At 37.6% G+C, this 25,910-nt stretch overlaps 1 protein-coding gene and 3 long non-coding RNA genes across 10 annotated transcripts in view; 1 reads left to right on the top strand and 3 right to left on the bottom strand.

Annotated features, from left to right (window-relative positions):
• Positions 1-135: 135 nt before the first annotated feature.
• On the top strand, positions 136-2,269 carry LOC125683680 (uncharacterized). Of its 2 annotated transcripts, XR_008798726.1 has the most exons (3): positions 136-532; positions 1,245-1,343; positions 1,459-2,269. It is a non-coding gene; the product is annotated as an uncharacterized LOC125683680 (long non-coding RNA). The 2 variants fall into 2 exon arrangements; XR_008798725.1 differs by lacking the exon at positions 136-532 and having other exon boundaries at positions 733-1,343.
• Positions 1,208-4,082, bottom strand: LOC125645852 (uncharacterized). Its single transcript, XR_008798724.1, has 2 exons — positions 3,712-4,082; positions 1,208-1,605 (listed from the first exon to the last, which is right to left on the bottom strand). It is a non-coding gene; the product is annotated as an uncharacterized LOC125645852 (long non-coding RNA).
• A 2,725-nt stretch (positions 4,083-6,807) lies between these two features.
• LOC130050291 (uncharacterized) lies at positions 6,808-8,197 on the bottom strand. The gene is made up of 3 exons (XR_008798723.1): positions 7,737-8,197; positions 7,274-7,358; positions 6,808-7,139 (listed from the first exon to the last, which is right to left on the bottom strand). It is a non-coding gene; the product is annotated as an uncharacterized LOC130050291 (long non-coding RNA).
• Positions 8,198-12,853: 4,656 nt separating this feature from the next.
• The window catches only part of LOC125660494 (lysine-specific demethylase 3B-like), a 64,520-nt gene continuing 51,463 nt past the window's right edge, over positions 12,854-25,910 (bottom strand). For all 6 annotated transcript variants that reach the window (XM_048892332.2, XM_048892333.2, XM_048892334.2 and 3 more), the window contains 8 exons: positions 24,939-25,242; positions 24,340-24,523; positions 22,251-22,468; positions 21,497-21,906; positions 19,365-20,460; positions 18,924-19,189; positions 15,454-15,765; positions 12,854-14,291 (listed from right to left, as the gene is read on the bottom strand). In XM_048892332.2, the coding sequence (XP_048748289.1) occupies positions 14,217-14,291; positions 15,454-15,765; positions 18,924-19,189; positions 19,365-20,460; positions 21,497-21,906; positions 22,251-22,468; positions 24,340-24,523; positions 24,939-25,242 (2,865 nt within the window). In that variant the 3' untranslated portion in view covers positions 12,854-14,216. The remainder of the gene's footprint in view (positions 14,292-15,453; positions 15,766-18,923; positions 19,190-19,364; positions 20,461-21,496; positions 21,907-22,250; positions 22,469-24,339; positions 24,524-24,938; positions 25,243-25,910) is intronic.

The raw sequence follows: 25,910 nt of genomic DNA, 5'->3' as shown, positions 1-25,910 counted from the left end.
TTTCTTCATGGGCCCAGTTTTAAAACTTCGGAACATCTTTTTCACCATTCCGCTGACTACTGTTATGACGTAATTTTTAATTACTAATACGTATTATAAGTCTACTATGACGTCATATAGTATAAAAGAATAGCCGTGTTTCGAGTTCCTCCGGAACACCCGGGATTTTTCGTATTTAGCCACGCCGGTCACGTGATATGAGCAAAATGTTCCACAGGGGTACTTCCGGTTAATTTTGTTTACACTGGTAACAAAATTGTTTTTGACAAAATATAGATTTTGCGGCACAAACTGTCGCAAATAAGATAAAGGATAGCAAGGGATATGTATTTACTTGGGAAGATGTCAAAGTTTACCTTTTCCCAAACCCGGGAAAAGCGTTTACGCAGAGAAAACGATGGCGTCATTTGTGTAGAAAACCACGAGCAGCCGAAATTGAGTGCGATTATTACATTCCGTGAAAGCTGAACCAACAAAGAAACATCATTGTTCTAGCCAGTTTCCTTATATTAACTTTTAGGAAAACCAAGAGGTTTGTACTGACTCTTAAAAATGTAATATAGACTGTGCAAAATCTTGTCAATCTTAAGAATAGGTATACTTGTACCCTCATCCACATCTGAGCAGTGTATGTATTTTACAACGGTGTTCATGTGACATTAAATAGAGAATTTCAATTATGAACTCATGGTTCAGGCTCATAAAAATTACGAAGCAATTTCACAAGGGAGTGAGAGGGGGGGGGGGGGGGGGGGTATATATATCTGCCAATTAAATAAAATATGAGAACACCAGATAATATATCCCTACGGATCTATACTAGAATTTTCATGATCATTTATTCAAGCTCCATACCGATGGTTCATTCACTGCAAAATTTTGAATTATATCAAAGAACATTGATCTTTTCTCCAACTTTTAATACCAATCAAGCACAGGCAATATGCATCGCTTGGGGTACTCTTTAATAGTAAATTCGAACACAAGTCATGCATATTGCCTGTGCAATCAAGGTACTTTGCATGTACATGTACATCAGATATGTACATTTCCACTCAAACCACTTATATACAAGAATGGAACCAGCTGAACATGAGCCAGGTTATATATTATGTATTTGCTCTCCTACCCCTTTGATTCAGTACTGTGTAAGGAAATATACTATTGAGTATATATATATTTTAAAAAGAATAACAAAGAACAACAATTTTCATTCATATTTCATTCAACATATATATACACAGGTTGATAACAATGGCTGATCTGCATATAATGACTGCTAGTTATTGGCTGGTATGCAGTGAAAGGGAGCTAAAAAGGAGTAAAAAGTTCATATCAGCCAGGTGAGAATTAATTTCTTCTTTTTTTGTGTGTTATACATATGTAATTCTTTTCTTTTGCTGCTTCAAATCTTGTGTATTTGAAAATTTTCAGTCTAATATTTTGGCAATGTTATAGGTAGTGTGGCTTAAATAAACCAGTGTTAAGGAATATCCAGTAATGGCATGACATCATGAGAGTTTGGCATACCGACATTCAGATGATTAATGATGAAACTGAAGACCTCAAGTGAAAGGCATGGAAAATGATCCTGTTCCCATATACCTGAAAAAGAGGAGGGATGCCACAATATTGATAATAGACTTTTGTCAATTTGAGAAGCAAAGATGTAAAAAAAAAAAAAAAAAAAAAAAAAAAAAAAAATAATAATAATGCTGAAATTATAATTCATGTATTTGTTAAAAATACTGTTCACTATACATACATGTATATTTTTTTAAAACTTATTTTTAAATACATGAAGTAATTCATATTAAAACTGTGAATGTATGAGTTTTCATGATTTTATTTATATTTAAGTCAATTCACCTTTTTCAAACTTTTGATGCCTATGACGGATTTCCTCTGCATTGCTATATCTATCAGGCCCAGCACAATCTCTATATTTAGCTATATAGTTTTATAAAGCTATTTCAAACAGCTTCATTAAGCTAGTTTCGATTAAATTTCTTAAGTGTAATGACACATAACAATATACATGTACTTTGAACTAACCACAACACTATTTTAGGTATAGATCATATGTCATTTTAAGAATTTTCATGAAAAGAGAATTTCTTTTGTATTGATAACTGTCCACTACCTTGTGTGTGTCGAAGCTTTGATAAGTATATGATGACTTTACAATGTGGAATCTGTAACAACTTAATAATCCTAAACATTTGACAATTTTGAATCAAAATTCTTCCTAAGGTACATAGTTTAAGAAGCTTTTTTTGTTTACAGTGTGTTGTTTCAAGTACAAGGATGAAATATTTTCACTTAGAAATTCAATTTTTATGCTTTAAAAATATATTTGATAGAAGATTTGAAATAGTTATATCAAGCAATTTCAATTAGCTTTACAAAGCTATATAGCTTGATTAGCATATTTATATAGCTAAGTATACTAGAGATTGTGCTGGACCAGTCTATGAGCACATAATTGAAATTATGTTGCTGAAAGGAATAATATTACCTTAATCATGATCAGATATATATTTTGTTCAGTGATATAAATATGAGCAGTAATCACAAATACCTACTGGATTGTGAAAATTCAATAAAATGACTACAACAATAAATAGTCATGCTAAAAATTCTTCCAATTACATGAGTATATCATTAAAAGTCGAACTCCAAAGACTTAATCTGTAACACAAGTATTAGTTGATAAATAATTATTTTCAAATTAGACAGCATATTGACTATACCCAAGTAGATAATTTTATCCTCGCCCACATATGGCTATATCATTGCACTTAGAAACCCAGTCTAATTCAATCTAAACTAGCTTTAAATAATAAAGCCATTTCAAATACCTATAATATTATAGCTAATCTATTACTTTTCACTGTGTATTGTCATTATCTAAATTTTATATCAATAATTATCAGGTCCAGTCCAAAGGCTATTTCTACCTATGTAGCTACGTATAGCTACCTAGGTATTTAAACCTACTCCAGGTAGCTATTTTTACCTACGTTTTCCTTTACTTGCATTTCGTGGCCAAACGCAGGAACGGCGCAACATGGTGTGTACCAAATTTCTTGATTCACATATACTGACATTGAATACCACAAAAATATTGGACAAAAAATGATTACTTTCAAATTTGCATCAATAACTGCACCCTCTTCCATTCTCTAGGAACTTAGGATCAAAGATACATGATAAGAAGTCTAGAATGTTTTACAAATCTTTATTAATTTTAAAGTTAACATTCATGCACTCTTACATTAAAAGTTTTTGAGTCGATTTTTCATGCAATTTCCTCTACATTTTCCACCCTCGTAAAGTATATAAATTTACACTCCGAATTTTGTCATGCACATGCACAACATGATACATAAAACGACTGACCTGTTTAAAAGATGTGCCTTAATTATTATTTATTTATGTCTTTAAAAACATGTAAAAGTAGCTACTTTAAGTAGCTTTAAATACCTAGGTAGCTATTAATAGCTACGTAGGTAGAAATAGTCTTTGGAATGGACCTGGTTATATATGTTACATGTTTATGCCCATTTTGGCCCTGATTTGGTAACGTAAATTCTGTTTCACATAGGCCCTAGACTGTACTGGACCCGAGTGGACCTAATGCCTGCTTTATGAAGCAGTGCACATTGTGTTTTGTATATATATAAAATGTCGTCATAATTTTCATTTTACCTGTTTGACAGGTTTCAGTGAGTCTAATACGTTCTTTTCCTTTACCCCTCCGGTTACTAGACAGCTGGTCCTTGTGTGAGTTACACGACATGCATCGTCTTCTTCTGTTCTTGACGAAGTCTTTCGTTGTATTTCGTAGATCAATAGTAGCTTATCAAACGCTCATAAACAAATATGTACCGCATACACCCCAAACTATTAAATGTGTATTTCAATTTCATGATGATCGACAAAATTAAGCCTAGGCCTAATACACGAAGTGTCGACTGTTGGTAAACAAACAACGATAAACCGGAAGTAACCCTGTGGAACATTTTTGACGCGGCGTGACTAAACACAGAATAAACACTGTGTTCCGGAGTAACTCGAAACACGGCTATTACAATGAGCGGCATATTTGTTTTTAAAAATGTAAAAAAGAAAATCATATCACTATTTTAAAACATTTTTGTCGTATTCAAAAACAATTCCTTCCACATGTATTACTCAGTATGCCTATGCAGAGCACATGTTTACGTCTGACATTATCTAATGACATGTTGTTTGTACATGTTTTAGTGATTATTATCATTTTGCTTAGTTTTTCGTACAAAACTGACATTAATATATATAGCTGACCATGGGTATGATGCATGTGACCCAAATTTGCCTTCACGCATGCGTGTACATTTAATGCGAATTAGCTTCGCTTAGCGTTCACACGGAGCTAATGCGAAGTAAATTTAATTCGCATTAAATCGCGACGTCAATTTTAATTCGAAGTAAACTAATGCGCATTAAAATTTCCGTGTGAACGCGGTTCAGATTTAATTCGCATTAACTTACGTTTAAGGTAGAGATTGATAGGTTGATGCTAAAAAAATTAACCATTGAATTTTTTTTATTTTGATATATGTTTATGATGAAGCTTCGATATAAAACATAATAAAAAATCAATGTAGGTAATCGACCTTGTTTTTGAGAAAGATGGCGATTTTAACAACACCTTCTTTAGTCCTTATAAAGCGTAAAAAGTGAAGAAAAATAAGTAGAGAGCAATATACAAATAGAGCTATAACATTTTTATTGTAAAAAGGATCATAACTTGTCATATATGGTTTCAAACAACCTTTCACATAATTGTATATTACACATCAATTTCAAGTTCAGCAATCATTATTAACATGCAACAACATTACTTCAACAGAGCTACATTGGCCGATTACCTTAAAACAGTGCACAATATTTGCACACAGGGTCATACCTTTGCTTAAGCTGCAAAAAAATTACCCATCAAATTTCTTATTTTATTTCATTAAGTGGTCAGTCTATTAGTAAGTAAAATATATGAAAAAAATTATACACCATAATGGGGTTCAATATGGAACCAGCAAAAAATTCCTAACCCCACCCCCTTTTAACAAACTACACATTTTCGTAAGAAAAAGGGTTATTAAAAGATGTTGTAAACAATCCATCAAAAACAGCTTGCTGAAATTCGAAGATTCTTTGTAATACCTTTTTTAAATTAATAAATATAATACAGAAAGTATGTATTTAAAATTTTAGCTTATATTTTGTGGTAGTTCTCGTTGTTGACCTTTGTGCACTTACACTCAGAATATAGATTTATCATACGTCATCATATTTGATGATTAATATCAAGAGTTTTCCCAAATAAAAATCCCCATAAAAAATTGAAATACAATTTATATTTGTAAAACAAATGTCTCCATTACATCCCAACCCCTTTAATATACTGCATGGTATGGAGGAGAAAGAATGAGCAGGAACATAGACGTCATGAATTGCACTCAGTGCATTGAGAAGAAAGATTCAGCCAGCAGAGATAAACTACTGACCTTTTTTTAACTTAGAATGTTTAAGCATTCCCAAATTACCTCTTTGAAAATTGAACATGACAATAAGAAGGTTTCTATAAGCTATTTCAGGGGCGGATCAGGAATTGAAGTTGGGAGGGGGGTGCAACTGTATGAGGCAGAGGTCTGGGGGTCGCCTTGAAGGGGGGGGGGGGGCGATTCCCCAGAAACTCCTGGATTTTACAGATTTTTTAGGGCTTAAAATATGTCTCCTATGTAGTCATTTTTATTATTTTCTGTCCTTTCTAATTAGGTGAAATTAATAAAATAACGCAAATTTTAAGGGTTTTTGGAAAAAGTAGCAGTTCTCCCACTAAAAGTAATTCAATAAATCAAAAGATTTTGTCAGACATTTATTTCTCTGAGAGTGGAGGAAATTATGGCTTCTTTTATCGTATATATTTCTCTAAACAAGAGACCACGATTTACTTTAAACTTGAAAATTTTAAGGGGGCTCGCGCCGGTTGCCCCCCCCCCCCCCCCCACCCCACCCCTTATATCCACCAATGCATTTATGTATGTGCTCTTGCGATTGACCTTTTTGCACTCACAATGATTGCATTAATATTTAGTTATTTTTCATACATTTTTTTATAATAACCAGACACGATTACCTATTATAAGAAATTGATATGATTATACAGCATAGTGCACCAAATATGTTTAAATAACAACTTTATATTTAATATCAATGGGAAGATTTCCACCCAATCGACCCATGGATTGATTGATTGTATCTTGTTTAACGTCTCTCGAGACTTTTTTACTCATATGGAGACGTTACCAAGACCGGTGAACGGCTTTAAATTTAGGCCTTTGCTCGGCGCTTACGGCCATTGAGCAGTGAGGGTTCTTTAGCGTGCCACATCTACTGTGACACTGGACATCCGTTTTGAAGGTCATCTCCGAGGACCAGTGACATTTACACCTGATGCTGAGCGTTTGGCAATGGAACTGTCACTACCTGTTTCAACAACTCAGGTCTGTCGCGGCCGGGATTCGAACCCTGGCCTTCGCATTCGACCGATTGATCTCAAGGCTCATATCAGCTATCTTGCTCTCACAAATATATATGTCTCTTCATAAGTTTACGAGTCCTACTTGTAGTCTCACACTGAAACAAAAACTCGCTTGGATAACTTAGAATGCATGCATATTGCATTCACAGTATATATGCACCGAGTGTGTGTAACGGGGATGGGGTGGGGTAAGAAAATGAGAAATTCAAACACATTGATTAAAGTTATAAAATTGGTATTTTATTTTCATTTAGAAATGTTTACTGATTTTGATATATCAAAAACTTAGAATAATCAACAATGACACTTCCTCTATATTTATACAATGTTATTGTCTTTAAAAAAGACATGTAATACATGAGTACATGTACTTGTTTTCCATTAAATTCACACTTTAGTATGTTGCACAATATATCCATTGCTCTGGGCTCACAAATACATTATTGATTCTATCCAAGTCCCACATTTTGCAGAAGTTCTTGAATTTTCTCTGTAACCTGTAAAGTTGTGGGGTCCAGGGGATATGACATCATCAATGTAAATGAAGTACCTGTTATAAAAAATATATTCTGTATATTCAAATATTGAAAAAAAGATGAATATCTAATATACTAAGAATTGTCTTTATAAATGTCTGGTGTTAAAATGAAAAATTCTATCTTACTAAGATAGAAAATATTGTACCTTTCTTGCTGATTTTCATGGCAAATTGCTGTTGAAGTTGTTGGCTGGAAGCCCATTTCAACTTGCAGTGGTCCTTAGGATGATGCTTAGAAAAAAATCATCATAATTAATATTTGCACAGTCAGTATTAATCATTAATTATACTGTGTCAGACAATGTCAATTTTAAAATTGTGTGTCTCAATGCATGTTTAGTGAACTTTAAAATGCTGATATATTGAAAATTACACACATAACATGTATTTTATTATTTTTTTTTCAAATCTGGCATATACATGACATCCATTTACAATTACATGCACATGCAGGAGTTATATTTTGGGCACATATGGAATACATAAATGCACAAAAAATGAAACAGCTCCAAATTGTGCGTTTATAAATGTTATTATAAAATCGCGTTGTGAAATAGCAGAGGAAAAGTGGGTTGAATACAAATTCAATTTGCCATTTTTTTCACTTACCAAACGCAATTATGATTTCGTTGTCCACGTTGAATGCATCCATCGAATTCCTCTTCTCAGAAGAAACTTTGTTTAAACTCTCAATGACTACATAAACAGTATTGAAACTCGCAGCACTTGGACATCACGATCACGCTACATCAACAACTTTGTTTACGTAGTGCAGCTATGCATGGTGGTGAATTTCGTGAGGTAAAAAGTGCCATTCTGCACGGACGAAACATTTAGTCCACTATTATTACATTGACGTATTCCTAATCTAAACTATGGCCAAATTTCTATATCTTTCGTCGAGACGACCCTCTCAATCATCGATTCAGTCACAGCAACAACTTGTACTTTCGGAAACCCTTTTTGTTTTTCAACTACTCTATGGCGATGTACGGAATTCCGAAAAATAATTTCACGTGAAAATACACGATTTTTACTGATCACGTGGTTGCTATCGGTCTCTACCTTAATGCGAATTAAATTCTTCGTGTGAACGAGGCATTAGAGTTATCTCTCTTTGGTTATAATGTCTAAACAACGACATCAAATCGATTTGTCGAATCGATATTAGAAATATTTATTATTATTATTTGACAAAGTCTTAAAGTTAGGTACCAGAGATAAATTTTGGCTCCAACAGATTCTGGCAAGCCAGCGAATAACCGTAGTGTCCTACATATCTATTCATAAACACCTCGTGAAATAAACTAAAAATATAATAATTAAATTGGTTAATCTAAGGTCAGGGGGGAAATCAAATCCATGAAAATCGGGAGTAGATGGCTAAAATCTTGCTTTGATAGACGAAATGTTGCTTCAATAACGGTTTATTTACTCCTTCCATGTCGGGCAATATGGATGTTTAAAACAGTCCAAAGACTTGGAGGAACAAACTGACTCTTCTACAACACAAGCTCTGAAAAATGACGCGAACAATTAAGATTTTCTGGATATATCATTTGGGAGGGTTTTTTTGGGGGGGGGGGGGCATGGGGTGACGTTAAAAATAATAAACGAAGGGGAAATAATGGGAATTCTCCAGCCCTCCATTGCCAGGGACAATGACAATGACTTTATTTACATCAGTGTAGAGAACATAAGACAAATCAGCACATACGCAATTAGTAAACCTCTCAATCAACATGGAGGTTGGACTCTGTCCTTAATATACCGTACCTTAATTTTAACAACAAAAGTTTATCCTTTGAGTTCATGAGGTTATTATATTTAATTATATTAGAATTTAAGTGATACATTTCAGGTAAACAGAATTTTCTCATGGATGCAATACCACCATTACTACATTTTAAAAGATAGTGATATTCATCTCCAAGAAGACAATGTCTGGTGTCACAGAGGACTCTAATGAGATGCCCCGGTGTAAGTGCGTCAAACGGCGTGCATGACTGAATCCATTGCGCAAGTCCCCTTCTAAATGAAATCAGACTCCAGATTTAGAAGTTCGTCCTCAGTCTTATTCTGTCTGCTGCCATGCACTGTCTATCCCCGCACCTGATTGGTCCACGAAATTTCCGATAACTGGGTATTTCTGGGTCATTCGGATATGATGTTGCAGCGCCAGGGTCCTGTATTGTTCAGCGACCAGTAATTAGTGGAAAAATCTCTTCCCTGGCGTGTGCCGAACTGCATTAGGCAAATCAGGTTTTGATCAAATGGTTAAAGATCAATAACGCGGTCCTTGTAAAACCCCCGAGGCCAATGTCGAGCCACGACATCGGAGACTGACTTTGGACCCATTCATCCTGTCGTAGTAGTCGGCACTAAACAAAATCGGAATTTCGTTGGGTCTCAATTTTACAACCTGATTTTGTTCCAACCACAGCTACAAAATAAGTCTTGTCATTTAGTTTATCTTTGTGTTGTATCTGTGTAGTACTAATTCGATAGTCGGTACTGTGATGTGTTGCACTAATTCGATAGTCGGTACTGTGATGTGTTGTACTAATTCAATAGTCAGTACTGTGAATAGTATATTGCGTCTGCCCCCCCCCCCCCCCCCTAAAGCGCACCCGATCCACAAATGACATACCATCGTCCTTTGTTGGCTTGTGTTGATGAGAATACCACGCGTACAGTACCACGCTACACATACTTGAGGTGAATACGACTCCATCCTCTATAAAGTCACACCGAGTTCATCTTGATTGTCTTTGGTAACGTTCTCCAAAGTAATCTCTACTTATCCAATAGCGGGTCGTTCCTTCATTCATCCGAGATACCAGAGAGAGAGAAAAAACTTTGACTCATTGGTTATATACGGAAAATCAATCTGAGAGTCACACGTCTGCAAAACATCAGATCATATTATGTAGCTAACGAGGAGACAATGCCAACACAACGTAGTTAAAGGCATATCTAAACAAAACTCGACGAGGGTGACGTCATATGATTGTGGATACGGGAAACAACAAGCGGGGTTGACGCTAACGGTGTAACTTCAAACCCCCACGGTAGTCCTGCTCGATTCACCACCATCACCCCCTCCACCACCCGTAATAATATTAATAATCGTTTTATTTTTAAAGAAATTATCTATATTATTTTCCTGTCTAAAACCCGAGTGGACCTACGCTGACCCAGGGAGTCTTGGTTTGGACAAACTTGAATCTACATAAAGATTCTTGCATTAATTATTTGATCTGTACTTTTGTGATTTTACGAATGTACAGTACGTGAGCTTTAAATTTAACAACTTATTCAATGTGCCCTTGTGGTTGTCAAGATTTTGCTGTAAGTTGTTAATCATTGCTCCTCTAGTGGCTCATCTTGACCCCGGGATAAGGGTCTGAACAACGTGATTTATTGTTAAAACTTTCTTGATATTTTATAAAAAATTCTCTACTCTATAATTATTTCCCATTGGATATAGAGACATGACCATCACTTGAACAACCCCGAACCTCCTTCATCAAAGAGTACTTTGTGCCAAGTTTGTTTGAAATTGGCCCAATAGTTCAGAAGAAAAAGCCGAAAACGTGAGGTGAAAGACATGGTTTGATCAGACCGCCGTTTGACTATAAAGCTGAGCCGTGAACACAGGAACGGCCAACACGACAAAGAAAGGAATACACAAAGGCATGTAATGGCAGCGGATCAATACAGACTCTGTTATACAAAGTTATAGCATGTTACAGCATTCTGTAGGCAGCCCTGATAAACAGACAAACAAAACATTCCGGTGACCCTAAGGTTATCTTAAACCACACCATCAATCAAAAGCGAAGTGTGCAGTATGACTCATACTGCATAGGGACCATCTCAAAACAACTTCTCTAAGTAGGTCACCATTAGCGCTGTCAGAGGACATGCTCAATGCTAATCAATTCGCAGATGCAAATTTAGAGAGCTTGGGGTGGTCACAAGCCAATGTCCTTTAATGGTAGTGCAGTGAAGTACACAATTCAAATCGATCAGGATTGGTGATAATGCTGAATGTGTTTTCTTTTGTTGTACACAACTTCGCATTGCAAACTGTTAATTGTTGTAAAACTGTTAATTGTTGTAAATCAAAAAACCGTTACAGATGATATAAGAAATCTTCCCAGATGACCAGAGTGTGTGGTTAAATCAAAAGTATACATCATACAGGTAAATCCAGGTGAATGAAGTGGCAGGTGTCCAATGAAAAAAACAAAATTCTATAGTACAATAAATATCACGTCGTCAGAGTCTCCAGTCATTATGATGTAGCAGTCTTTCACAGTTTATTATTCATCTATCTAAATTAGGATTTCGTCCTCAGTTACGTAGAAATGTAAGGGATTTAATGGTCGGAGATCAGAGAGATTTCACCGTTAATAGCCCTACTGCTGGAAAATGGTGGAATTTAAAAACAGTCTTCTGTGTGGCAATCGCTGGCTGACACGACAGCAATTTTCCCCAGATAATGGATTCTATACGAGAAGAAAAGTACACCATTGTGACTCTTTGTAATGGGGTATTGATTTTACAGTTGGTGAACCTATTGTTAGGGTCTTGTCGAAGCATCATGCGCTCCAGAAATGAAATCTTATTACGCCCTGTATATTGGCAATAAGACTGATCAGGAATTTTAAAACCTCTGTCAGATTAACGCTACACATTAACAGAAAATCCCCCCGTTGTGAATAGTTTTGATTTCTATGGCTTTCATTAACGTGCACAAGGACAATGGGCTCAGATGCAAACCCTGTCAAATCCCACCATGTCTCGCAAAGGACAATGAGGTCATCTTCGTTCTTTACAGATAGAAGGACATGCAACTAGTGTTGTGTTTGTGCTGTACAAAGTAACCACGTGATGATGCTATCAATCAGAAGGACCCCTGTTATCTACTCGATCTTCTGTGACAGTAAAGATCTGGTTTCATGTCTGACAAGGGCCTATTTATTCTCCTCACACAAACCCGGGACTACAAATTGGCTGTCTCAGGTTTTATGTACGAGGCCACTAATGGTATTGCTTTGGAAGGTGACCTAATTTATCACTTAAGTCTAGTACTGACTAGTAATACAGGAAATCTTGTTTACTACGAAAATCTGAGCAATTACGACACATTCATAATACATCAACCCCTCATTATATGTTTTTCATACATGTTTCAGCATATTTACTGGTAATATCCAACTAATCACCCAGATTGTGATTTCTCAGGATGATTAATGCACAAGAGTGTGCCATTTACTGGCTCTTTTCACAAAAGTTCCTACAATTAAGATAAAAATTTAAAAACATTTTTTTCCCCACCATTCTTTGTTTACATATTTCTGAATGAACAAAACTATTGGTAAGGAAACTTGATTCTTACTCAGGTCACAGTTGCACTCGGCCGAGTATAAAGCAGAGGCAAAAATTTTATCTTAATATTAAGATTTTTTGTGAAAATGGCCACATGATTTTTCAACCGTTGATGTTCCAGAAACCTTTTGCTCTCAAGTCTATTTTACACAAGACAAACCTTTCTCAAGTCCATCTCACAAGACAAACCCTTCTTTCTCGAGTCCATCTCACAAGACAAACATTTTTCTCTCTCGAGTCCATCTCACGACACAAACCTTTCTCTCTCGAAGTCCATCTCACAAGACGAACCTTTTTCTCTCAAGTTCATAGACAAAACAGAGCTATAATGCAGTATTAAACTTTTAATGCAGAATTTTCCCCAACAATTTGTGAACAGTTTAACATGTTCTCGTCCATATATGGCGAGTTCCATGTTAAGATGTAGTACTATATAATCTGACATGATAAACTTTGGGACATTTATGAAGCTAGGAAAAACAATCAATAAACTTTGCACTTTTTTCTTTTTTCAAATTACTTCTATATATATAGAATATATTTTATATAAGTATATATATAATATATATATCTCAGCCAATATAAGCCTGTACACAAACAGAAAAAAAAAAAAACATGACTCGCGTTTGTCCTAGCTGAAAAAAGCAATCTGCATCATATAATATATATATCTAAGGACATCAACATATCATATCAATAAACTTTTAAATGGTCAGGATACAATGAAAAAAAAAAAAAATTCCTAAAGCGGCCATTATGTAAACGCCCCTTCTAGGAGTAAAGCGATGAGAGAGCTCCTAATTGAATACCTCTGAAGTAAAGCCAAGTTCAGAGTTCTATGTAGGATACATCTGTTTATTATCATTAATCCTATATGTATTAGTTCTATCAAGTTTACACGATGCATGCCACCTTCCCCCCTTTTTTTCTCCCCTCATGCAAAGTATCCCTATAGCAGGGATTCAAATCAATGTACCAGCCTCAAACTCAGTCTATAGTTTGTCACACTTGACCTTCACCCCTCAAGGTCACAGATAACTGCAGACTGAGTGGGTACATAGCTCCCTGATATACACTACAAATGTTATGAGATCAATGTGTTTCTGTTCCTAGCTAGGAAGTGTACACAAGTCCCCAGGATCCACGTACAGACCCCAAGGATCAGTCAGAAATTCACAAAATTAAACAGACAACAAAATATTCCACCAATCTGCAGAAAACAAAAATCCATAAATAGCATAGCACTCTTGGTCTATCCATTGGTTAATGAGTATAACTCTGACAGCACAGTGTTTTTAGTTCTCCCGCAGTGGCAGTGCGTTTCGCCGCAGCAGTAGACATATCACAGGGCGACATAGAATTCCTGTAACACCTTTAGATAGGTCGGACATTGAGCCTTTTGTTGTATGTAGGTCGGTATGATATGTTTAGTTTGGGCCCCTTTCCTCCAGTTGGAAATTTTGAAGGCCAGACTGAAAATGTGTGTCACTCAGCACAAATGAAATACAATCCATAATATCGAGACAGGTCTCTCACTATCACACTATTTCTGCAGGTTAACTTTCCTTTACACAGAATTCCCAGGCTTGTCAGTCCATATCCTCATTTTCCTGTCCCTGTCATTTTTTTCTTTGGCTCCTTTCTTTCACCCCCCCCCCCCCCCCCCCCACCCCCACCCAATCCAAAATGTCCTTAATCCTCATCTGGCTCGACATTATTCAGGACTGCCAGAGCATCCTTCACTGCATGGTACATGATGTTTTTCACCTGCAAAGCAGTAAAAAAGTTTTTGTACATCAAACTTGATTATGACAGTGTAACCAAGGCACAGACAAATCTATAGACATTTAATCAAACTACATTGCTGGCTTGTCAGGGCTGGCGATTTCACAGAAGAAAAATTGATTCGACAAAAACAGATACAGTTCTAAAATGATCACACAGAACATTGTACTAATTATGATGGATGGAATTTTTGTTAATCAAAAAGAATTGGCACGCACTGTAATAGCACACGAACTTCAGCTCTCTGTTGCTTAGTTTTAGTTTGTGTATTGGGCGAGTGTTTCAATATCGGTTGTCTCATATTAACCTGCAGTTTACATTCCTAGTTGGTGCTTGTTTTTTGTTGTTTAACCTGCAGTTTACATTCCTAGTTGGTGCTAGTTTTCTGTTGTTTAACCTGCAGTTTACATTCCTAGTTGGTGCTAGTTTTCTGTTGTTTAACCTGCAGTTTACATTCCTAGTTGGTGCTAGTTTTCTGTTGTTTAACCTGCAGTTTACATTCCTAGTTGGTGCTAGTTTTCTGTTGTTTAACCTGCAGTTTACATTCCTAGTTGGTGCTTGTTTTTTGTTGTTTAACCTGCAGTTTACATTTCTAGTTGGTGCTAGTTTTCTGTTGTTTAACCTGCAGTTTACATTCCTAGTTGGTGCTTGTTTTTTGTTGTTTAACCTGCAGTTTACATTCCTAGTTGGTGCTAGTTTTTTGTTGTTTAACCTGCAGTTTACATTCCTAGTTGGTGCTAGTTTTTTGTTGTTTAACCTGCAGTTTACATTCCTAGTTGGTGCTAGTTTTTTGTTGTTTATATTCTAATTCTATACTGTAGTTTGTATGGTATGTGTCGTATGTAAGTGTATTTTTACCTGTGATGGGTGTGTTTAGTGTGTATTTTTACCTGTGATGGGTGTGTTTGGTGTTATTACCTGTGATGGGTTTGTTTTGTGTGTATTTTTACCTGTGATGGGTGTGTTTGGTGTGAATTTTTACCTGTGATGGGTGTGTGTATTTTTACCTGTGATGGGTGCGTGTTGTGTGTATTTTTACATGTGATGGTGTGGGTAAATGTTTACCTGTGATTGGTGTGTTGTATTTTTACCTGTGATTGGTGTTTTGTATTTTCACCTGTAGTTGCTGTATGTAAATGTTTACCTGTAACTTGTCCTCGTGGTTTGTGTGTGTGTCAGACAGCAGTCTGAACTCCTGGGTGAGGCTGAAGCAGTGGTTTAAGTGTTCTGGTGAGACAAAGTCCTCAGCAACCTTGATACAGCTGTGGAGATTCTTCACCTGATGAGGGGCACCTGCTGGTATAAACACAGCATCCCCCATACACTGTACGATTGTGTATCCCAGCACCCCATATTCTTTGTATAGGCGGTTCTGCAGATCCACATCCAGGTACCAGCTCTGGTCATGAATTGGGTCATGGTGGGGTTCAATTTCCTCACCCCTCTCTTTGCCCACCTATAGAAAAAATTGATTAAAATTTACAAATACATTACCAATGGTTAAATATTACTACTCTGGTGTATAACCTCTGTCACAAACCAACTCAAGCAAACTAAACCTGGAACTGTAGGTAATTAATGACTGTATACAAACTGTACAACATACCATGTGTCACAAAACAACTCAAGCAAAATAGACCTAGAACTACATGTAATGACAGTGTTGAAAAATTCAAACATTTCAGAGTATTTTTTGCAGACTAAATTACACCTTTCTTCAACAATGACACTACTCCTTGCAGCAAATCCCCCTCCTACAACAAAAGACACCCAGTCTTGACAATGTTACTATGAAATCTAGACAAGTGTTCATCATTGGGCGAAACAGCAGGCATAAAAACCAGGTATTTTCAGCATGTTTACTCAAATAAGTCCCTGAACTGCACCAGAATGTTTGAAATTCTTTGACAGGCAGTGTCAATTTGATAAATGCCTGACATTTCCCAGATGTCATTTACATCACTAACAAAAAACAGCACATTCAACTATCAGAAACATACTGGATGTAACGCTCTTTATCTGCTAGACCTAACCACAGCCGGTCTGATTTCGTCAGAGAGTGGGCGTTTTATTTGTTGGTGTCTTTTAGTCATCCCCATTTACAACATAAGACAACCAATTCACTTCCTCCTGCCACAGGTTAAGCAGTACAATCTGAGAGCAGTAACGCTAGACTTGTCACCTTAGCTCTGGTGGGCGGGGCATTGGGAGGGGAGTGGGAAAACATCAGCTATCTGATAGGTTACAATGCTGATTACATTATTTCTCAATGATCAAATTATATCTCGTAATGCAATACCTCATTATCCCTCAGTTTGTCCCTAGCTACCAGTATACAGGAAAATTTTCTCATAACACAGAGTTTTATATAAATTTACCCATTTCTCCCTTAACCTACAGAAAAATTTAAAACTGGTTGAATTCATTCAAAATTTCTCAAGTAGCAGAAAATCCCAGAAAAGATGTTGGGCTAATTTGTGCAGTATTCATGTTTTGACCTGTGCGTGAGAACTCAGTAAATTGATTTTTAGTATCTAGATTTTAAATTTCTTTCAATTTCTCTTGATTCCTAGACATCTCTCTCTCTCTCTCTCTCTCTCTCTCTCTCTCTCTCTCTCTCTCTCCTGATGAAATAAACAGAGGCCTTCCCAGATTTCCTCATCAGATTACAGTGACACACCTGACACAACATTTCGATGTTTCATAAGGCCCTGCCTCCAAATCAATACTTCTTTAAATATATGGTATGTAGGAGATTAATCAGTTCTGCTCTGTGCAATAACTGGATACCAGTTTTGCTGGCCACCAGCCAACTTGTCTACATTCCTGTGTCAGTTACACAGTTCAACATCCCCTCTCAAGGTCACATCTACACACACAACAGTCAATACATCACATGTTAACCTATCTACACACACAACAGTCAATACATCACATGTTAACCTATCTACACACACAACAGTCAATACATCACATGTTGACCTATCTTTCCTCACACTTACATCCAGGCAGAATGCATGTTTTGTATAGGTATATTTAGCAGATTGTTTTAAATATGTTCTCTTTGACTACACAAATTGAACATTGCACACACTGACAGTTTTAAGTTCAGCACCATGTCACACAATATTTCCCACACCTATCATAACAGTGTGTTACAAAGGTCCTAATCTCTCTACCTAAATATTTGTTTTTAATTACATAACAGTTTTTCTGGATTCACAGATTTCCCCAGACTATGCCTATGAAGTAGATTAATCCATCACGGATGATGGATGACAGCCCACTCTACGCTCTGCATGTATTAACAATCCCAATGTCTGTCCTCTCTGATTTTCTGAAAATTGATTGTGCAGTAAGAGCAGAACATCTCTCTCCTAGCCATACAACATCCTGTTACACCTCTACTACACTGAGGACTGTAAACCTTCTGTAACATGACACTGAGGACTGTAAACCTTCTGTAACACGACAGAGGACTGTAAACTTTCTGTAACTTGACTGAGGACTGTAAACTTTCTGTAACATGACACTGAGGACTGTAAACTTTCTGTAACATGACACTGAGGACTGTAAACTTTCTGTAACATGACACAGAGGACTGTAAACCTTCTGTAACACGACACTGAGGACTGTAAACCTTCTGTAACACGACAGAGGACTGTAAACCTTCTGTGACACAACACTGAGGACTGTAAACTTTCTGTAACTTGACCGAGGACTGTAAACTTTCTGTAACATGACTGAGGACTGTAAACTTTCTGTAACATGACACTGAGGACTGTAAACCTTCTGTGACACGACACTGAGGACTGTAAACTTTCTGTAACACAACACTGAGGACTGTAAACCTTCTGTAACATGACACTGAGGACTGTAAACCTTCTGTAACATGACACTGAGGACTGTAAACCTTCTGTAACACAACAGAAGACTGTAAACTTTCTGTAACATGACACTGAGGACTGTAAACTTTCTGTAACACAACACTGAGGACTGTAAACCTTCTGTAACATGACACTGAGGACTGTAAACCTTCTGTGACACAACACTGAGGACTGTAAACTTTCTGTAACTTGACTGAGGACTGTAAACTTCATGTGAATGTCTGGGAAAGTTCCATTGTAAACACAGGGTCATGTCTAAGTAAAATTCAGAGAGGTAATAAAATGTAATAAGCCATAAACAATCAGTCCTTCGACATATCAACTGGCAACATTTACTATCATCAGTCCTTATACACCAGAAGATCTACAATTCAACTGGCAATATTTACTATCATCAGTCCTTATACACCAGAAGATCTACAATTCAACTGGCAACATTTACTATAATCAGTCCTTATACACCAGAAGAACTACAATTCAACTGGCAATATTTACTATCATCAGTCTTAATACACCAGAAGATCTACAATTCAACTGGCAACATTTAATATAATCAGTCTTAATACACCTGAAGATATACATATCAACTGGCAAAATTTACTATCATGAAGTTTAGCTTTCTTATGACAAGCAACAGTCAGACATTACTTTTCATCAACTCAATCTGAAATATTGCCTTGTTCAGACAGAAATTCTCCACACAAATGAACAGAATCTCAAGTTTTACCTTGTTCAGAAAATCTCTGATCTTGTCCGCATCCATAGCATCATAAATGTGCCAGAGAGCACCGGGAACCTCATTAGTTTCTCGCACCCGTTTCTTTGTCATGGTGTCACAGCCTGCATCGTCGATAGCCTTGATGGCCATGTTGATGTGAGCTTGTTTGCCGCCGGGACCGTCGGGTGGGATTCCAACATACACCATACAGTTGACAGCATCTGAGACATCCAGGTGGAGATTTGTGGTACCCTCACTAGGGTATTTAGCAGATCCTGTAATCAACAGAACCAACATCTAATTAACATAATCTCCAATTTACCTCTACATCTATTAATCATTAACTCAACAAAGCAGTGTTTAATATGCAGAACTAAAGCTCTCTCTCTTTTTTTTTTTTTTTTTTTTTACAAAATCAGTTCATATACCTATTTCATATAGACCACTCACCGTATGCATTGTACATCTTTGGCCCAAGATCCGGCCTCACCAGGAAGTCAGGAAGGCGAGATGCCAGATTGAGTTTACCATGGCGATGAGTGTACTCGGGCAGAGGAAGAGCTTGCATGAGATCATCAAAGTGGTTTGGCATGAGATCACTGAAATCGTCCCCAGGCGGCCAGTCCTTCAGCTTCAGAAGCATGGGTTCTTCATCATCGTCCAGCAGACGTTCTCTCAGCTTCTCGAACCCATCCCAGAACACGGACATGGGGTGTCCAATGATGACCACGCCAGACATTGTGTTCACCACGTCATTCTTCTCCTTTCCAAACGTCTTACTGAAGGAGGATGGATGCCAGAGAGTTCTGTTTAAGAGTTTATCCACTCCTGACACAATCACAGGCTGACCTCTCTTCCACTGCTCCTGGAAGATTTTGAAGTTTCCTTTGTGTTTTGGATCATGGAGTCGTAGAAGACGGCCATCACAGAGCCAGGAGTGAGGAACATCGGGATACAACACACTGGTCTCTGTCAGGTTGTGAACCAAAATGGGCGTGTCCCGCGTCAGCATGCTGCTATGTCCCATACGAGGAATGTAATGCATTAACCTGATTGGTTGGCTATTTTCGTCTCGAGGTAACTGCTTCTCCACCACGGACTGGATGATATCATCCAGTGTGCTACTGCTGGACTTGGTTTTGGATTTTTTGTTGTTGTTATCCGACTTGACTTTCCCTGCAGTTTTGGTCAGCAGTTCCCGTAATGTTGAGCAGCTGGCGGGGTTCTTTTTATCATTGTCCCCATCTCCAGCATTATTCCCGCCACCACACGGAGACACCGGCTCTGTTATAGGGTTATAAGACTTGCCAAACTTGTCAATGTTTTTGCCAAAAGGTGACTCGCTGCGATCGCGACTTGTCTCTGAATCCATAGACGCGACATCAGCCAAAAGATTGAGAGGAGAGGAACTGTTGGGGTTGTACTTAATGTTGCCATTGATGGACTCCTTCTTGCCCTTGTACATCTTGTGATCCTCTGCAATGCCATTCATCAGTTTTTTGGATTTATTGTTTGACAAGTGGTTGATAGCCTGCTGAACATATTGCTAGAAAAAAGGAAAAAACATTTATTAGTGATTGTAACAAAACTAGTTTACAGGTTTGCTTCATTGTGATAGCCTGCTGAATGTCTAGCACAAAGTAAACAAAGAGAGTGTTCAACTAAGTCCTCATACAGTGCCTGCATTCACCTACTGCTTATTTTGTGTGATAAGGAAATTCTATCCTGAAAATGCCACTCCACCCAGACATACACAACAGACAGAGACCCCTTTGCCTCCATCCTGCACACCTATCCCCCCCCCCCCATTATTATCTTAACCAAGTGTTCATTACAGCAATAAAACAATCTCAAATTAGGGACCTAATGATTTTATGAACTATTGTTTTTGCTGCAATAATTCAACATATCTGGTTGTGTGTTTCTATTTTATAAACAGATATTGATCCTAATGCGAGTTTCTGCCCAGATCTTGGCAGGCTTCTGACATTTTTCCCATTCTCTCTTGCTTTTACAGCCATTATGTAATGCTATTTCATCAGTAGTCTAAATTACATTTGAGAATTCTTTTTTAAAAAGGGAATTTTCATCAAGATGTTTTTTGTTCTGGCAGCCTTCAGCACAACAGAAGGTTAGATCATTATATTATCATGTAAAGCCCTGTTTTTGTTGGTTGGCTTTCCTGAACAGCTGCAATCTCTCCATTAGTAGATTTATAACAAATCACAGCGCTTGATGAGAGCTTGCTTGCCTCCGCTCATTCACTCCACCAGACAAGCACTAATGAGAAGGAATGGGTTATGTTCATCAATAAACAAATAGCACGAGTCAATAGAGAGATGTTCTACATATAACAATCTAATAAAATATGAAAATCTGATGAAAACAACCTCCGTCAATAATTCAGACTGGCGTTCTTTGTTTAGACCTAGAAATCACTTCTTCACAGTTTGATTTCCTATGATGTAAGGAGAATCGGCTGACTGACATTGTCCTAATAACGACCATCCCCAAAGCAAAATGATCTTGTGTTGTAAATAAGTTTTTGATTTATTTATTTCAGACACTCTGGAGCCTATTACCTGGTTAATGCCGTTTTTCTGCACCAGTTTGGAGTTGGACTGCCCACAGGAACACTTGCAGGGGATGTTCCATTTCTTCTTCATGTCATGGATCAGTTTCCCCACCTCCCATAATGCATCTCCGGGAATGATCTGGGTGAGCATCAGCTTGTCCGGCTCATGCTGCTGTCGATTGGCGCTACAGGTCAGCCAGTCCCGCTGTTCCTCCTGTTGGACCCCGTTATACGGGTCGCTCTCGTCGCCTTCGTCCCCGCTATCCTGTTGAAGCGCCCGAAGACGAACTTTATAACAGTCCAGACACACTACAAATCCACACTTGTGACATACCCAGTGCATGTTGAACAATGTTGTATCACAGACGTCACACATTTCTCTCACTCCAGTCACGGCCCTTTTCCACGCTATTTTTGCTGTAAATTACAACAAAGATCATTCAAATCTCAGTTTACACAAAAGCTTAGTAAGGCTCTATACATACACAGATTCGTGATGATTTTCAACATTTAGAAATCGCTTTCACATAATTACTGTAAACATAAAATATCTAGTGTATAAAACAGGTTTTTTGGTCATTTAGTCCAGATCTAATTTATATCAACTGTGTACTTCAATTAGCTGAGGCTCCATCCTACCAAAGTCGCTGAAAGAGTATAATGCTTACACTTTTGTCAAACACAAAATAATACACAGCCAAAAGTAATACGTTTACAGTTTTGTCGTTGACACTGAAAATATTCTAGCTTGTCAAACTGACCTTCATCCCCCGCTAAGTTCTTGGCTTCCCGCTCCTGCTGAACAAGCTGACAGAATTTATCCCCAACCCTAGCCACAATGTATTTGGCAGTCTCTATATCTATTTTTGGTTCCATGACGGGGATGTTGGGTAGCCAGGGATCTATGTCGTCATTGATTGCATCAGAGAGTTCCGAGAAACCATCAATCATTAGAAAACCCCTCTGGCTGTACCTTAATCTGTCAAAGCAAATAAAAAATTCTCCGTTAAATCACGGCCAACAATTTGTTTTTGAAGTAGTGTTACATGTCCACAACCTTTCAAACAGAAAATGTGGACATTATTGTTTACTGTGAAAAAAATTTTTTTTTTGGTTCAAATTAGATTCTCTGATTGCAACTGCATTGAATTCCTGACAAAATTTCCAGACAAAATTTGCTGTGTGTCCCACAATAAATGGTGTAGAACAGGGAATTTTTGCTGTGTGTCCTACAATAAATGGTGTAGAACAGGGAATTATGTACTTTACAAACAACCATCAAAACATCTGGAGAATCTCAGATCTCTGCTGGCAAGTTGTTCCTGAAAATGAGCCATGTAAACATTTAGCTACCTCTGCCTCAAATCAATGCCTGCTGTGTGCCAAGTTTGGAGAATATCAACTCAATAATTCAAAGTACACTAGCTGCTCTTTCAAGCTTTTTTTTCTTTCTTTCTCCCTCTTCATCATTTCCTTTTTGATAAATCACTCAGCTTGTAAATCAATAAAATCAAATTACCCAGGGCATGTTTAATGGCCAGAATCTGCCTATCAGGATACCCCCTCATTTAGTTCACAACTTTCATTTCTCATCCACACAAATTGTTGGCGTTTTGTAACTGCTCTAATGATCATGTGGTTGTGCCTTCACGTGGTGCCTATCAATTAAGTACACTGCTACTGGGGAAATCAATTACACCGAGTCACCGGATCAACAAGATCAGGTTCTGCATGCACTCAAATTCATGAGGAGACACCTTCTTTTATCAACACAACAACAAAGACGACTTTATTGCTGAGAGTGACCCTCAGCAGTTTGTACCTCTTCAGAACTTAACACTGTGATCTGCTTTTCCAAGATCCCTATCTTAGTTTACGAGGCTGTATATTTTTATTCTTTATTTTATTTTAGTTTGACACATCAGCTGTTGGGAGAATTCTCTTTATTTCTCAAACATTTCACGATTCCCCGATTACCTGCTGAATTTCGCATTAGTCAGTGACACTGCACGGTACTATAATGATACAAAATCTCATGTGTACACCCATCACATAATCTCATGTGTACATCTATCACACAGCTACATGTGCTATCAGAAATATGTGCTCTATCAGTCAATTTTTCTGTAAGCCTGGTATTTTTCTAACAACAAAAACTTCGACTATTTTCTCTACAATATGATAAGATGCTTTTGGCAATGTGGAATTTCTACAACAACTTTGCTGACAATAACTATTCATCTTATCTGCCCTTCTCCCCACAGCTTGGCAGTCTGAAACATCCCCTTCCACAAGCCGCTATTTTTACTTGTGTTTTGGCAGTGGTTCCATTCACAATGAGAGCCAGATGTTCTGGATTTCAAAAAGCTAATTTGGTTCAGAAAACAAAGAGAATGGTATCAGTTCCCTATTCCCTGCTTTCTGCCCTATTATAATGTGAGTGCATGTTCCTGATGGCAGATGTTGGGGAAAATTTTCAGTACACGGCTTGGCTGCCTTCACACAACAAAGAGACTGGAGCTGACTGCAGTACCGTAATTACCCCAGCTTGGCATTTCCACATCTCAATAAACCGTCTCTACAAACACTTCATTCCTATCATATCTGGCAAACATTGGATATATTTTTCTGGAAGCCTTGTACATGTTTATCATCAGGAGCTATACTTTGGATCCCTCTCTAACATGAAGTTTTGTCTTTCATTACACAAATTCCTTAGACAAATCCAGTCATGATCTCGGAGAACTAATTGCAGTAAGACGTTTTCTAGGTTAGGGTCTATTTTCATGAGTGTATGTATTTTATGATGCTATAAAATGAAGACTACATCAGCACTAGTACTAGACTCACCTTCTGAAGGCGTAGAATCGACAGAAGATGTTGGGCAGTTTCTTGCTGCGTTGTGTAGGGGTCATCTTACACTCGCGACATTTCATGAGCTTTGGGGTGACCTCACTGCACGAATCGTCCTGTAGAAATGGATCACCGGTCTTCTTCAGCAGCGAGACAGGGGGCTTGCTGTAGGAGGACCCACCTACAAAAGAAAAAAGTCCACATCAACTCCAAAACATAAAAAAGTCCACATCAACTCCAAAACATAAAAAAGTCCACATCAACTCCAAAACATAAAAAAGTCCACATCAACTCCAAAACATAAAAAAGTCCACATCAACTCCAAAACATTCAGGTCTGACACAAGATGTAACTGTGCATTTAAATTATCCTCAAAACAATGAATTTGGAACCAAATATTAATCATACTACATAAAAAAAACAACAAAAAACAAAAAAAAAACAAACAAACCAATATTGTCTAACAAGATTGAAAACCATGCCAAAATAAACGCTACACAAATACACACTGTAAGTGCATCATATTGACAAGTTGATTAATCATTGATGAGCTGAATCAGAAGTTTGTTAGATCAGAAAGTGACCATGAGACTAACCTGATGGTTGTGTAGGAGTAACAGGCACTGCCTGGGGTTGGACTGGGCCAGGCTCTGTGGGTGTGGAAGACTCGACTTTGGGGGGCTGCTCTTTCTGTTTCTTCACTTTCTTTGCCTTAGAGGATGATGAGCTGTCATACGATTTTTCTGACTTTTCTTTCTTGACGTCCTGGTCCACATCCATGGGCTCGGGGCTTGGTGCCCGGACCTTCGGAACCTCTTTGCTCTTTTCCTTTTTCCCAGATGCCATAACATTTGCGTTATCTTTCTTGACAGTTTTTTCTTCCTCTGGGACCTCCTTATTCTATAAATAAAAAGATTGCGTGACTCTCTGACACTACTAACAAAATCCCCTTAGGTACTTCCCAGTCTTTAGCCATCACTAAAGCTTATTTCATCATTAGCTTTTCGCCCCCTGGGATAGAACCTGATGCTGTTTAAATACTGTCACAGAGTAACCTTTTTATATCAGTGAATATTGGAGTACAATTTCTCTTGAGCTGTGATCAATAGGGCTCTACAAGATACCGCATAATTCAATGTAACAAAACATCAATTGTCATTATCTCTACTGCAACATCAGGGGCAGGCCAGAAAATGTCAGTAGTAGCAGAACACATTAAGATCACAGAACTTCTGGATTTAACTTCCTCCCCTATACATCACAAAAAGCAAACTCGGGCTCCCTTGGGATGCATTTACATCAACTACTGGGCATTAAATCCCCTATAATGATGTACTTGTATCAACTAATGGCGGCCTCTGAACGAACGCATGCAGTGTTCACATCTATTTACTTCACAGCTGATTTCCTCAATTAAAAAAGAAATCCACAAAATAAAATCTGTACTTGGCAATCAATAATTCTGTTTGCTGACTAGAATACCGGGTAACCTGCACCTTAGAACAGACAGGGTCAGTATAATCTATTTCTTCACTTGTCACACTCGTGTGTCAACAATGGATTTTGTG

The sequence above is a fragment of the Ostrea edulis genome, chromosome 9 (assembly GCF_947568905.1).
Source record: "Ostrea edulis chromosome 9, xbOstEdul1.1, whole genome shotgun sequence".
NCBI classification, from domain to species: Eukaryota; Metazoa; Mollusca; class Bivalvia; order Ostreida; family Ostreidae; genus Ostrea; species Ostrea edulis.
Note: the sequence above shows the minus strand (reverse complement) of the source record. Positions and strands in the feature narration are given on the sequence as shown.